At 47.1% G+C, this 15,963-nt stretch overlaps 1 protein-coding gene across 1 annotated transcript; it reads right to left on the bottom strand.

The window, feature by feature from the left end:
• Window positions 1-3,889: 3,889 nt before the first annotated feature.
• Window positions 3,890-10,886, bottom strand: LOC129385360 (uncharacterized). The gene is made up of 4 exons (XM_055071997.2): window positions 10,551-10,886; window positions 9,046-9,162; window positions 4,791-4,874; window positions 3,890-4,001 (listed from the first exon to the last, which is right to left on the bottom strand). Exons 1-3 carry the CDS (start codon window positions 10,797-10,799, stop codon window positions 4,791-4,793), a joined length of 450 nt encoding a protein of 149 aa, XP_054927972.1. The 5' UTR covers window positions 10,800-10,886; the 3' UTR covers window positions 3,890-4,001.
• Window positions 10,887-15,963: the final 5,077 nt, after the last annotated feature.

The raw sequence follows: 15,963 nt of genomic DNA, 5'->3' as shown, positions 1-15,963 counted from the left end.
AATATTATTATTGTACACAGACAACGAATAAATCTTTTGACAGCGAAGTTGGATGGATGGATGCAAAACTTTAATGAAGGTCCTGAGGTACGCGACTCAGCGCGCTGCGGGCCGCTCCCACGTTGGGACAGTCAGGCCATGACCGACCGCCGCATAGTGGGCCCTCTGGACAGCCCATAGTTGCGCCCCGGCATCGGGGCTCTTGATAGCGGAGAGCCACTTGTCCCCATTCGATTGTACCGTGCCTCGCAACGAGGGGCAACGCCAGAGCATATGGTCTAGTCTAGCGAAGTCTTTGCAGTGCCTGCAAGAACTAGTGGCATAAGTGTCGGGATAAAGATTGTGGAATAAAGCCGGGCTGGGCTGGGGTACGAGCCTGTTTGGAATAATCTGAGGGTCAATGCCTGTGCTCTATTTAACTTCTTGTGAGGAAGGGGAAAGTCTCTCCTGCTGAGATAAAAGTGCTGCTTAATTTCATTGTATGTGGTCGGTTGATCTCTGTTCTCCACCACTGCGGGCCGGCGGTGGAGTTCTCCATGGTCGCGGAAAGCGAGACCTTGCGCCTTGAAGTGGGCCAGCTCATTGAGGCTTGCGGGGCCTCCCTTGATGGATCTGATGTGAGCAGGGAACCACGTGAGAGTGTGGATTGCGATGCTTTTGCCGCCGAGGATGCGAAAGGCTTCCTTACACACGGCGCCAAAGCTGAAGGCGCGGATGGCTGCCCTGGAGTCGCTGAAGATATTGGCATGTTTGTCGTCCAGGAGGGCCATGGTAATGGCCACTTTCTCGGCCGCACGCGACGACGTGCTTCATACCGAAGTGGCGTTAACGGTCGAACCCCTGTGGTTGATCGACACTACTGTGAATTTTTTGCTGTTGCCATACTGGGCCGCGTCAACGAAGCAGCTGCCGCCAGGGAGTTCTGTCGCGCGGCGTAGGAGCGCCACCGCTCTGGCCTCCCTTCTTTCTACGTTGCGCTGGGGATGAATATTGCGCGGGGCGGGGGGTATGATGATGATGATGTCTTTCTGCTCTTGCGGAAGGCCCTGCGGAGTGATTTATTTTTATTCTTTTATGAAGTAGTGACGTGTGCAAGTACCGTCTCATAGCAGATGGAAATTCCACAATATTTAAAACTTCACTGCGAACTAAGTAATTAAGTAAAGTAGACAAAACTCGGCATAATGTTAAAGTAGTCTTAGCGGCTAATGGGCATGCCGTTTGTTTCGGGATAGTTTCGATAAAAAAACTGTTACAGCCGTTTATTGTAACCATGATCCCTCCATAGATGGACATGTATTGACAGCAGGCGGGAATTCTGCAACGTTTACAACATCACTGTCAATTAATTATGACAAGTATATGAAACTCGGCGTAATGATGGAGTCGTCTTAGCGGCCAATTCTTGTATGATTTTTTCCCCTAGATACGTGCATTAGATTGAAGCTACAGAGCATTCGCGAGAAACTGGACAAAAATTTTTTCGTGTTGTCGCGACACGTAGACGGATGCGCATCGACCACCGCCCGGAGGGTGGCTATATACAGCTTATCTGTAAAACGTAGTGCGGCGCAAGACGGGCTGTGTGGCGACGAACGCTAGGAGATGGCGTCAGAGTAGCACACCGTCGCCTGTTCACCGATGAGATGCGGCAAGCACGACGACCGATACCACGGGACAATGGCGGCTGGATGAGTGGCGACTAGGGTGATGAGCTCACTCTAAATTTTTTTAGGCCGATAACATAGGTAATGTACTCGAGACAGCGATGAATGGTTATATTGTTCTGACTGACAAGTTTTGGTTAAGTAGGTAGGCCATAACAGAACAGATTAAATTATCGTTATTGGTTTTTATGTGTCGTCCAGAAAGTTTTGTAAGGTAACCACCATACGGACCCTCTGGGTGGTGTCTTCTTGTGCAGAAGAGTTTAGTTTTTACGAGAATATGACTTTCCTGCTGGATTTCAAGATATACCACCTGCGTGTTCAGTTATAATAGTTCATTACCGGTTGACCGTACCTCACTCTTTAGTTGGTTAAAGTGGTCAATTTCTAGTGACCAGCACTAAATTCCATAATTTGGTTAGTATAGCCTCGATATCAGAGCTGAGTTTAGTCCCGATGTCGCCGGAAAGCAATATCAATGATAATATGCTTCGCATAAAATATCATAGGCACATTCAACAGCGATAGGAAGAATTACATTTTTCTTAGCCGCAACATCGTTTTGTTGGAGCACACGCAGACAAAAACAATCGCGTCTTTTTTGTTTATAACCTTAGGCGCCGGCCGAGAAGGAAAGTCTTCTTCTTGACGAGAATATTTAAATCACCAATTATGATTGTATTTTTATAATGCCATCGGTATTTATTTTCACAAGAGGGTGTGCGCGAACGTGTGGAGGAAGAAAAAATACAGACAGACGCATGGTGCTTGGGGTCCACAAATTATAATTTTTGGCCGAGCCCGCTCAATCAGGCGGAAGCATGATTCCGCCGGTTCCACTGCTCGCGCACAGTCAGCGTGCTGGTCGTGTCCTCGTCATCTTTTGTGACCTGTCCATTGCGGCACGTATAGTAGTGCGCTAGAACGCCTCCTTTGTAGCGAGGAAGCCGCGAGCTGGACGAATGGCGAAGCGTGGATGGCGGTGGTGCGAAGCGCACGTGGCGACTAGGACTGGCCTGGTCGGGAGGGAATGTGACAGCAGAAGCGGCTAAAGCGTCAGAGTCCAAGTAGGCAGACTTCAGACTGTCGACGGAGACCCTATATTCCCGTCCGTTGATGAGCAATAGAAAGTTTTCGGGTGCACGCTTGAGTAGTTTGAACGGACCATCATACGGGGACCTTGAGGGAGGACGCACAGAGTCGTGGCGCACGAAGACGCCCGCGCAGCGTTCAAGGTGAGGGTTGACGTATGCACGCGGGCAAGAACGTCGTTGTTGACCGGGTCCGGGTCACCAATTTGTGGGTGAAGAAAAAACAGACAGACGCTGGCGCGTAGTGTCCACAAATTATATCTTTAGCCCATCTCGCTTAATCAGGTGGAAGCCAGATTCCGCCGATTCCATTGCTCGCGCACCGTGAGCGTGCTGGGCGTGTCCTCGTAGTCTTTTGTGACCGGACCATAGTGGCGCGTAGCAGTGCGCTACAAATGTAACGAGCGTGAGAAGTAATTATGAAGTCCAGCCAGATTGCTTTAAGGCAAAGTGGTATTAAATCACGCAATACTACATGCAAATCAGCTTATGAGACACTCAGGCTGAATGGTGAATATGCTGATACGCTGGTATAGAAAGCCGGAGAGCGCCGATTCGAGTCGTACGCATCGCATAACACTAATTGAAACTAGGTCTTCGGAACGAACGTTCCGTCATATAAGGCCGTTATCCACCATGACAGACTCGTTTGAAGCAAGCGCACTTAATATGGACCCCGGTCGCCAGCTACGGGGGTATCTCACGCTGTAAGCGCTTGACTGTGCCTGCTGGACGTTGGATTTTATAACAAGACCGTTGATGAATCCACCGCGAGCGAACAGCGGCAGCAAAAATGCGATAGCAGGAGGCTGAGCGTTATCACAGTTCTGTCCAGCAGTTCCCGCAATTTCGTATGAAAGATGACCGCCCTCTAAGCGCTGTAAATTTTTGTCTGTATATTTCAACAAAAGACTGTGCTGCCTCGAAGCTTGTGTATATAAATAGTCAATTGACATTGAAAACTCTGCAGGTGGGATCACGCTGAAAGCATGAGAGCATTATGGTGTATAAAGGGTGATGTCCGGAGGAAGAATGGAAAACAAGAGACTATGGCACCCACGTTACTGCGCGTAGTACCTCACAGGCCGTGCTGGACCGTTTGCGTTCGTTCAGCTTAAAAAACAGCACTCCTTATTAAGTGTTCAGTACACTTTATTCACTCCTAAGTTTGCGGCTCGCACGTCTGGCGCACTTGTACTTCAGGGGGCCACAAAAGCGGAGTCTTGCTTGGCAGCTCGCAAGCCTGAAACGAAAAAGAAATGCAAATTAAGAAAACGCATTCGTGGATAGACGAGATCCGTGATAGCAGACTGGACTAAACGCTCTCCGCGAATGCAGCAGTAAGCGAGACGAAAGGCACTGCTCGTCACTAAAATGACGAGAGCGCTGTGACGTGAATGACAAGTGCTCTTACATTCATGAGCATGACAAACTGGCTTTGCACACCAAACCAACCTTCAACGTACTCAATTGCGCTATTGAGCACGACACTGAAAAACACATGACACGAGACTCAAATGAGAAGCAAAGAGAGCCAAGCCTTGAAAAGCAAGGAATAGTTGACCCTTATTTTTAAAGGAAAAAGGGAACTGAAAGACGAAAACAGAAGTTGCCGCAGTTGGGAGGAGAAGGCACATTTATGGCAATGCGCATTACCGAATGCCGTGAGTGGCCCTGGTTGACACCGCCATGGTGAATCTTGTGCACAGGCAAATATGCAACAAAGTTTACGGGAGGACAGCCGCTCCAGTATCTTAATGGTAAAGTAGAGCACGCGTGGCTTGAACGATGAGGGTTCGGCTCCAACCTGCAGCGAGCTGTGTCCGTATACTTTATTTCCTTTATTCTACATTTCTTATAAGTATAAATGGTTATTGACCGTATGCTTTCTTTGACTTCATTCATTGTGCGATATGGGTGTACCAAAATTATCGGTCATGGAAAAAAAGAAAGATTCATGCCCATATATGGCGGAATCAACGAAATGTTCAAGAACTTTACCATTGTGGACACTGCTGCTGATGCTACATACCTACTCTAGGGGCTTGCACCAGGCATGCTGGAGAATCATGGAGCCATGGTACATAGAGTACCTTGCCTGACACACCCCATTTGGCTGAAAGAAGAACAATAGGCTGTTTTTCATCGGCACATCTGCGAGCGTGAAATATAAGAGCACTTTGTGAAGTTATGCCCGTTCATGCGCTTTCCATATTTCTAATAAATTTTCACTTTTCACGAGAGGTAGTTTAGCAGGTTGCAGTGAAATTCTTCCGTTCTGCGAAAAAAGAAAACGAAAAACGAACGATGCATGCATATTAAACAGCATTCCAATGTGCAAGGTTACGGATCAAGAAATGAATTATATGATTTCGAGCAGAGGTCATGGGGCATACGATCTACTTAACAAGACTGAAATTTCAATAAGCAAGTATGCAGGGTGCCTGCCTGCAAATGTGTTCGCGATCGAGCCGGAAATCGCTCGAATAAGAAATATCTAAGCACTTATATACAGTAGAGTAAGAAATAAGAGTGCAGTCATAGCTACCATGGCCACAGTATTAGGCTATGGGCACCACGCTTGCATGTGCGAGAAAGGGTGACTGCCGCTCTGCTATCTGGAGACCAAACAGGATAGCCCAGTTGGATAGGATAAGGCCAAAACGTCGGATAAGTCAAGGAATAAGGTAATTACGGTTTCGATGCTGTGAGCAGGAATGGGGAAACTTGCAGGTTAAATACCGAATTTCAGCGAAGCGATAAAGCAGTTACAATGCCCGCATGGCAGGAAGACGACAATGAAGTTGGCGCTATAAAACACTTGGGGAAAAGCTGCAGTGACATATCTCGCCTATTCGAAAGCGTCCACCATCACGCCAATGTTTGGCTCATGCAGAAAACGTGAAAGTTTATGGCCACTGTCAAAAGAGTGGAAAATTGGGTTTCTTGGTGGTTCATGACTATAGGGGGCTGGCTGTGCAAGGAGGACAAGAGGGAGAGGAGCCCATGCACAGAGCGCTAACTCCTAACAATATTTTTGTCGACATGACATTTTTTGTACGAAATATGTATTGATAGTGGGTGCGGTTGTGCGTCTACTCCTGTTCATATGTATTTCCTTACACTGTACTTATAGTCGCTATTGCCCATTCGCCACGTGATTGGTAATCCCGATTACCTGAGCCAGCGAAATAGCAAGGAAAAGCTCAACGCAGCATGCCATCACGCCCCCTACCCATCGCTACCGGTCAGCTGGAATAGGAACGAAACCATCACAATTTCAATAACCCGTGGTGTTTTTACAGCTGTGGCACTACCATCGGGTTTGCACAAGTCGAGGCGCAGCTTTACCTCAGTCTCATGTCGTAGCGGGCACTTAAGAGGAAGAGTCCCGCCGACTTTTCGTATTGGCCTGGTCTTCCGTCACGGAAAAAGTACTTTCAGAACAGCCTCAAGAAAGAATGCTCTAATTCCCCGGCGTACAGATGCACCTTCAATGAAACGAAGTAGTGAGCTTATCAAATGCTCATACATTTGAAGGTGCTTCTCAGCCCGCTTGGCCCTCTTTTCTTGGCCGATTGCGAGCTTTGCGTCATGACCGGGGGAGTTTGTTCTGCTGCGGCACCACTTTCGTTGCGGAAGAAAGCCACATGTGTATTGTGTCAGACATTCGACTACCATACTGCCGACCCCGGTATACTACACGCTCTACGGTAATCTAGATGGCGAAAGCAGGGGTCTATCCGGGAGGGTACTGAAGCTATCGAATTATGTACAATCGTAAATGGATAAGAACACTGAACTCGCTGCTCTCGTTGATAATCACCGTATGTGCTAGCCTGCGCTTACTATAGTCGTGATGCGAACGTATCACTAATTGTGGAGTGACCGCTGTCCGAAAATTGTTATCACGGGATCGCAGTCTTTATGAGGAAGCAAAATTACACGAACGTATCACACAAGACAGCTCTGGAAACCACAGTTCGAATGTTGTGTTCCAGCAGCGATGGCAAGGTAGTACCTGGTAGTGAAGCTTTCATAGAAGGCCATACGGTGAAAACATGACAGTTCATTGGCGGTTCATGGCGCTTAGCGCGATCTCTGTGAAGAGGGAACACTTTCGGCGGCAGAAAAATAATGTGACGGCATATCTGTTAAAAACAAGTGACGTCATTATGTTCACGAAGGCGCGAAATTTGTTTTGGGCGCCTACCATTAGAGCTCTATTGAAATGCCCTGTCATTCTACATTATGGGCGTGTCGAGCTTCCGGCGCTGAAGCCGATGCACGAAGGCCATACGGTCAAGCCCGAACGGGTGTCGAAATGGCACCCTTGCACAGAACATACTGTCTTTGGAGGCCAAAGAAAGCTTTAGGTGTAGATTGCTGGTCCTATCGTCGTACGTCAAGCTCGACGGCCAGTGCACTCCCACGAAAAGAAGTAACTAATTATTTGGTGGGCGTAACTCGCTACTGTTGACTTAACAGGTTGGGAAACGATGAAGCTACCGGCGTCACCAAATTCATACAACCGTCGTCAAGCAAAGCAGCGCAATGTGCCAGGCGGGCGCATTGCAACAGGTGAAATTTACGAGCGCCTTTGTGCACGCTTCAAGAGCTGCATTACTTTGCAAGAGATAACGGCAAAGTGGCGTCAACAATGAGTGCTCCGAAAAAAAAAAAAAAAAGGCATTTGCTGCTAATAATAAAATATAATAGCGTTCTCTTTGCTCGTCACACATATCTAAACTGATAGGTGGATTTCTTTCAAGGAACGAATCTAACTGTGCGGCGCTTCAATTAAACCGCGCTTTATTTTTCAATGTTTCTTCCCTCCAAACATAGTCGCGCTTCAATCGCTGCTCCCATAGCCACCTTGCTGATTTCGGTGATAATTTGAAATCGCCAATGATGACCCAGGGATTGGACGTTGAGGAAAGGATGTCTCGTAGTCTTTTGTAATCAAATCGACTTGACGGAGATAGGTAGGCGCCTACAAAAGTAAAGGCCAGATTCTTTTTCCTTACGTTTAGGCATATATATTGATTACTGTCATTAGGTGGTACAGGCTGATGAGTGTAGGTGAGGTCACGGCGAATAAACACCAAAACCTTGCTGTTTTCATAAACAGCTGACGACATAAATGATTCATATCCAGAAAGCCTGATTTTGTTCGATAAGTTGGGCTCGCAAATGACGATAATGGGAAACATATTGGCGTACACGAAGCGACGAAAGTCCGAAAGGCGCGCTCTGAGTCCGCGGGCATTCCACTGAAAAATAGCTGCTTGTCGGACCTCTTCCCTAAAAGACCGTGGCTGTAGAGCCATGATCTACTCAAGGGTTGCAAGCACCGGACTCGGAGCGTCCAGTACTTGAAGCGCACTTCTGGCAGACGGTGTGTTCATGTTGCTTAGCAGCACGCGAATGGCATTCATTAAAGGCCTGATAAGTGCTATCACTTGCTCATCTGTTTTCCGCGACTCCTCGGATACAGCACCTTGCTGTACTGGGGGCGGATTCTTCTGCGCCTCTTCTGGCGGTCGTGTACGCGGAAGTGCAAGCGCTTTTGCGCTTCTTGCGATCTACCGGCCTGTGTGAACGACTTTAACTGGAACGCCTTTTGTGTGTGTGTCTCCACGTGTGCGCGTTCCCTTTTTTTTTTTTTTTTTTTTATTATTATTATTTTTTTTTTATTTTTTTTTCGTTTTCCTCTCTATCAGCTTTCCAACCCCTATCCCCCATCCCCAGTGTAGGGTAGCAAACCGGAGACTCTTATCTGGTTAACCTCCCTGCCTTTCCTCTTCATTCTCTCTCTCTCTCTCTCTCTCGGTGATAATTTGCTGTCAGCCGCTTTTCGCCCGAAGCTGCGCGACGTATTTGGGTTGACCTTGCCGACACTAGTCAAGAACACGTGTAATGTCCCACCTAAACGCGGGTAGGATGTGGGGCCTTACCACGAAAGAAAAAAGTTTGCCGAGACAGATAACACACAACATGCTCCACTGAACTGGAGGTTACATTGTATGCGGGCCCTTACATTTGTTCCTTGAGCATTTTTTGACGCAAGAGTATCCCAAGCCTACAAAGTGACGTATCGTTCCTGAAGAGGTACAAAATGTTTTAGGAAGCAACATGGAAAAGAGCATGTGTAACCCAGCAATACATTACATAGATATAGCTAGATATGATAGTGCTGGTATCCTATATAAAAGAAATGAGCAGAGGCTTACAGAACATTATCAGAGGTGATAACACATACAATTCACATTTCCAGACTTTCTTACCTTAGACACAGCAGGCGGGCAACTAGCAGTAGAGTAGGCGACACGGTGAATGCAGGCACTTCGGGCGGTGGCGAACTCGGCTCGAATGATAGTTTCATCCGACCCATCTGCGGAAGGCTTTGAAGAAACAGCGCGATGGACGTCAGTAACTGGATGATGACAAGTCCATGGTAGTAATGGCAGAGCGAATGTGCATGGATCTGACATGTGACAAGTCAAACATACGAAAGCGAAAAAAAAAAAAAAAAACTTTGGAATTACAAAGTTGGCTCACAAGCGCAAATGCTGCTATGGTCTTAAAGGAGGACTTTAGCTTGTTGCGGATTGTACTGTAGCGGATTCATGACTTCTCGGTCATAAAAATAGGCTGTTTATGACTACATGGGTCTCAATCAGCCGTGAACGCTGCGATTATCGTGCCCTCGCCAAACTATGGGCTCAAGTTGGTAATTTAGTTTGGATTAATGGTCAAGAAACGCTTTTTCGAGCAGCGGAGTGGCCATACGAATGAACAGGCAGTGGATGAGCACCGCAAGCGGGCGCATTTTACTAAAAAAAACTAAACAAACAAGGGGGAGTATTCCTCACAGCGTCCGGATTTATGAATCAGTTTGTGGCTATTACAAGTACACACGAAATATATCTCAATTCTTGCGAGGTAAAAGCACGCGCTAAGGAAATTAAAAACAACTGGAAGTGAGAAATTAAGAAAACAAGACCATCATGGCTAATATTATTCTGCACTTTAAACGTAACAACGCACATTCTTAGTCTATAGATGGTGCTCCATTGCTTAGTGCAGCGCACATGAAAACAACGAAAAAGGGCGGACGAGCAATAACTTTTGTAGTTTTTGGTGACATGTACGTATCAATAGCGCAACCAAGATGAAAAGATAAACTAACAAGCATAGAAAGGACGGACCACTGAAAACTTTAATTGGCAGCTCAGCCGCAATGACGATGTACGCAAGTGCCGCATTTTTGTCAAATATTAACTTTCCGCGATCACCTGATTACTCAGTTCCTTATTTGACAGTGGCAGTACCAGTAAGATTCCTTTGTTAAAGATTCTGCCCGAAGTCTAATTCCAGCGCCGGTGCGACCAATAAACTCAGAAGTTCACACTCGTACACACATGAGAAAATGTGTATTAATCATAGATTGCACAATAAAGCTTATTTTCTCCTCTTTCCATGAAGGCAACTTGAAATTGAGGACTGCAATCCAAACTTGGCATTGCGAACTTTCGTGTGGCCTCGCCAATATTTTTCTTTTTTTTTCTTGCAATTTACTAAGAAATGCAGTTAGTTCAGCGACTCTGCGGTCCCTATATTTGTGATCCCGGGTGTACTTGCTGACAACTCCCGGTCGGTCGCTCGTTTTCTGCACCAAGTGCGCTTTAATTTTCCCACGAGAGTTGATGAACGCTGTCAGCGTTCGTTCTCCGAAGCATAGTGCACGAGCCTTGTAGACGAAAAATGTCACGTCACGAGACACACTCACCTGAAATGCGACGCGAGTCATTCCCAAAAGTGCGTTGAGATAGCCCGTGCGTGGCTGCAGTGCTGGCGTCATGAGAATTTGCTGGGCGTACTTCGCGAAAGACTGGTTCCCGAGAACATCCGGCACCAGGGTGCATCCGCCCGGCCACGCGTTGTCGTCTGTTTCCCGCACGCAGCCTTCAAACAGGTCGGGCATCCGCGTGCCGATGGCTGCTGCGCACAGCAGTAGAGGTACGATGGACTTCAGCATGGCGTCTCGGTCGCTGGGCGAATGGTCTTGCTTAGGTATAAGCCGCGGAAGAATGGGCTATGCGTGGGCGCGTTCGTCTCTCTTTAAGGCTCTTTTGACGGGGAGGGTCAGTGTAAAGATGGCGCTGGGGAAGCTGATAGCAAGATGACTTTGCGGTTATGAGCGACATTTTATGGGGACGGCTTAAAGTGTTGCTGCTGGAAGTTTGAAAGGGGGTCAGTGCAACTTTACGCAAAAGCACACCGACGCGCGCACGCATTTGGTACAAAGAGACAATAATCTTGGATAATTGGCCTTGAAACTTGCGCATGCCTAGACGGGGGGGGGGGGGGGGGGGTCCATGAGTCAAGAACTTTGTCCGATGCCATTTTTTTTATTTTATTCACATTTTTTATTTACTACGGGGACACTGATATCATTTTGGAAAATTATCAAGTATAATTGGGAAGGAGCGTTTGGTGTGCCTTTACTTGTCAAATATTCGACTCATGCTCGTGTGGAGCATTGTCCTTTCAAGAAAATGTTGACTGTAGAAGTGCGCGTGCGCGGAAAAAATAAAAGAAAAAGCGGTATAAATGTCAGTACGACAGAGAGTTGAAAAGAATGGATGCTTTTCTTTTTACTACTGCACGTAGTAGATGTTTCTTGCCCGATCCAAGCAACAATACACACTCCCTAATATTCCATGCAGCAGTTGTGGCTGCATGCACAGCGCGAAATGGTGTTAGCCGTAGCTATAGTTCATGCGGGGACAGGGTGCGATGGCATTCGGGACGCTTAGAAACTTTGCGAATGCCTGCTACATACGAGTGGGCGAAGCAGAAAATTGCCACAAAATTTAATAAACCTGCCAGTGCCCGCATCAATCCTTGTGCTGGTGGAACGTAGACGAAGGAAAAAAAGAAAGAAGCCCTTTGTCAGGGAGTCATCTCGCTCGCCCAATTATTGCTGACTGCAGCGCGAAATAAATGGATGGTTTCTTGTTACATCATCGTGTGCGCCATCTTAACGTACTAGCACCTCGACAGGCGCGTTTCGCACTGTGCTATAGATAGATAGCACTGATAATCCTGTGAACAATGGTCACAGCCAAAAGGAAAGCAATGCACGCCCGACCGTATGGCGCACTGACATTATAGTGGCCGCCATTTTCGTGTCAAAGCATGGCTAAGAGCTGCGTCCTTGACAGGACGCGAAAGCTTTTTGTAAACTATAATAACGTGAGACTAAATGAGTACAGCCACCCGTCTATTAGTAGTGAAGAAGGAAACAAAATCTCGGGCTACTTCGTATAAAACTGTGACCGAAGGGACCTGCAATCCTGACGCTGCTGTTGGCCTACGTTAAAGATTTCTTGCGTGAAATTCACTTATAATGAGCCAGTAGTTTCATACGAGTTGACGCGAGCCAGTACAAACTAACAAACCTGGAATCGGATGTAAACATAGTGGCAATTGCTGAACAACTTTCCTTGCGTCGTAGGTGGGGGGAGGCAGCACAACCCATCAGTGGCAAATTCCGAAAACATCTAAAGTGAAAAAAAAAATAAGTAAGAAGAAATGGTCTCCATAATGTCTCCCAATACTTTTGATTCTGGAACATCGATGGGCTGCGCGAAACGTCGGTGGTACATTTAATGAAACACCTCGGCAAATATATTCACTGGCCCGATTCCCTGAACTCCTTATGATCGGTTCTATCTCAACCAATAATTTCTTTATCTAGATCTCTGCTATCACTATCTATCCGCAAGGCAGCTACTCCCAGCCACCTATCTTTCCTCCCCAGGGGCCGCTCAACTAAGAATGCTCCGTTCATGTCAGCTCTACCATTTGGTATTGCAAACCTCACCTAATTAGCATGTCTACACCTGGGCTTTTTCTTGACCCAATAATTCCGTTGTACACTTCCTATAAGATATGGTCCACCACGGGTGGCTGCTCCAAATCTCCTAGGTGCGTCTCGGTCAAGGCTTCCACTGTAATAGCTTCATTATTCAGCTGTGTTTGAATATTCAGCAATTTATCCTGCTTGCGACCACGCTGTATGCTTATGTGAGAGATCTTACGGTGTCTATGCTAAATATTTGCGCGGAACCCCTTAACTCTCTTCGTTTTAACTCTCCTTCGTGCTCGTGTGTTCCTACATTCAGTACGTAGTCGAACTTCCTGAGCGTTTGCGGCCCTACTAAAATAAACTACTTTGCGTGCTGGGAATCGACGTTCAACCAGGGCGGCTACACCCTTGTTGAAATGTGTCCCGACAGGCATACAAAGCCCGTCACGACTTGAAACCGTGCGTTTTTCGGTTGATCTCAATGACTGCAAAATGTATTCCGCTACCTAGTGTTCAAATTTTCCTGTTTACATGAGTAGCCGCCGCAGCGCCACCGAGCGGAAACTATTGTCCGGGGTTACGTTAGAAAAAGCGCGAGGAATGCTCCAAAACGCCCTTTCCCCTGCACGCCAGCTGGGTCTAACGATAACAATAAAGAGAGCCCAAAGAGAGGGCGCTCCCATAGGGTCCAGTGGCCCAATTGAGTGTAGTGCTTGAAGCGACTGGCAGGAGCCCCTGAACTCAACTTGTGGTTTATGTTTTAGGCGCGCGCAGTTTGACCGCTAGTAAGTATGTGTCACGCCCGACTGCGATCATCGGCTTCTTAATGCCATAGTATCTGAACCTGCAACTCCAAAAATCGACACGGGATGCCATACGAAATAAAGAAATATTTATTTTGGTAAACCAAAAATTGGCTCGCCATGCCGGTCCCGCGACAGCGGATGTCCCGCGAAGCTGTTGACAACCACCGCTACAACTGCGGAGGGTGGCGTGCATTGTTTTACTACTTTAGAATAATGTTAGTAATGGTAATTTATAGCAGAGGTAGTGATGGGAATAATGATAATTGTTGAGCGCGCCCCCGCCCAAAGCGGTGCTGAAACAACATTGAAATCATTTGAATCATTCATGATTAATAAACATTGAATCATCCGCCGCGGCAGCTTTCGCAGCAGTAATCTTTACCGGGAAACGTATGCGGGGAGCACTAAGTGCTTCGCTTTGTTATCAAGAGCACGTTGTCATCAAATATTCCGTTCGGATGATTGTTTTATGCTTGTTCTTCATTGAGACGTATGTTGGTCTGTATATTGTAGGCGTAATTCCAAAGAATGTATGCACTGTTCGCTTCACTTTGCTGACTGCTGGAAGCCTCTGCCATGCGGGGGTAACAGTCACTTCTCCTGGCCCTGCACTGCGAAATCGGGATCCGCCCGCATTTTTACTGATGGATGCGGACGAGAAAAATGCCGACCAACTAGAGGCTAAGGGCTTCGCTGTAAAAAGGCTCCTTCCTGTCTTGTGAGTTCTTTCGTTGTCGTGGCAGCACGGCACACAGCAGTAGTTGCCGTGCTTAGCTTCACCGGACGGCATCAGCTGAAGAGCGTAACTTACAGTAATTTGTCATTCTGGCCTATAAACCTAACATAAAAACTGCGAGGAGAGGAGGAACGTGTGAAAGTGGCGAAAGGGCGAGATTACGAGCGAGGGCGATTTGCTTTTACGGAAATCGCTTAGGGAACACTGACGCAACGCATACTAAATCATCTGCATTCTCTACGACGAATACGCCTATCAATTTCCGAGCATTTTGAGACGAGACTGAGACGTGACGCGTTTTATTGGACACAATCCTTTGGACCCGGCGTCCGCGATGGCACACCACGTGCAGAGGACGGCACATCGAGGAGCGTAAGCCAGACTGCCATCCCTGCTGTCTACCATGTACTCAGATATGCTTCTACGCACAGTCAAAAGCGTGCTCTCAGTCGTGCAGAACGCAGACTTTTCGAGCCACATATTCGCCGTTTTTGATCTCCTAAGCGTTATCTTTTGCCGGCGCAAGCAACGTGCTCCCTTGTTTTTACTCCTAGCGATCGCTCGTCTCGTTTTCGCGACATGTGTCGCCAAATTGACCATTTTTAGCACCACCAATAATAGCTGTAGTGCCGAAAGAAGTTGTTGATTGTTGGGGACCATTAAAATTAGCAGCAGCGCCTTAAGGGGCACTGACTGTGATAGGAAGGTTTAGTGTTGCACTTTGACTACTTGCACGATGAGATAACTAATCGCAGGTCCAATAATAAATACGGGGGTGTGCCAAAGTTAATGACATGTTTAAATGTATTGTCATGCGGCGTAGGGCCTGTAATGACATCGTACAGGGGCCAATACGCTGTTTGTTAATAGCCGCTCAGTAAAATTACATCACTTTATGGTTTGAGCACTGATATTGCTTTGCGGTTTATGTTATGAATAGTCCCAGAATATTTCAGATAAAAGGCATGTGCTGTGGATGCTATTTCTCACATCATTTGTTTGTGGGCTGTTATTCAAAAATTCTTAGGAGTAATTTTCTCAAGAACATAGTACCTGGCATGAGCAATTTTAGTAACTGAATAGTGTTGCAATATAACCCGCGTGCACGGCATAGGTAAGCATGTAGCATACTTAAGCATAAATGTATTCACAGCCCCTCGGTGACGTTGACGCCGAAGGCGAAAATTCGCTTGAAGTGTCCATATAAGCGCTTCCGTAATAGCAGCGCCAAGAACTCGTGCCCGTGAGATACAGTGAACGCGACAGTAACTGCTCCACAGCAACCGGCGTGGTGAGCGTGCCTTGAGATTATATTGTTTTAAGCCCGTGCATTGTGGCGAAAAAAAATTCTCGCTTTGCTGCTGTGGAGTACCACAGGAAGGCCACGTACAAGTGCTTCAAGGACACAAAAACACTGCGAGAGACAGCAGCTAACACGAGCTCACAGGAAAGAAAAAAGCTCACAGCAGAGCTCGTCTCGCGATGACTGTCGACCGTAATGCGATTAACGTTCGAGAAATGCTGCCGTACACCATATTTCTGAAGTAAGGGAGAGATACCTTTATTTAGCATCTATGGTGGTCATTGGGTGCCGTCCGTTGCTTCGGCTATATGAGACATAGTCCGGTATCATCTCACTTTGCTGAAGCACTTACTTGCCAAGGTCGCCCATGAGCGTGGCGGCATGGTGACGCCAACGCAGTGATAACGGTGGAATCACGAAGAGAGGATGACATCCGTGGAATGACAAAGCCGGTATGACGACGACGGTATGAAGGCAGTGAGA

Source organism: Dermacentor andersoni, chromosome 7 (genome assembly GCF_023375885.2).
Source record: "Dermacentor andersoni chromosome 7, qqDerAnde1_hic_scaffold, whole genome shotgun sequence".
Classification (NCBI taxonomy): Eukaryota; Metazoa; Arthropoda; class Arachnida; order Ixodida; family Ixodidae; genus Dermacentor; species Dermacentor andersoni.
Note: the sequence above shows the minus strand (reverse complement) of the source record. Positions and strands in the feature narration are given on the sequence as shown.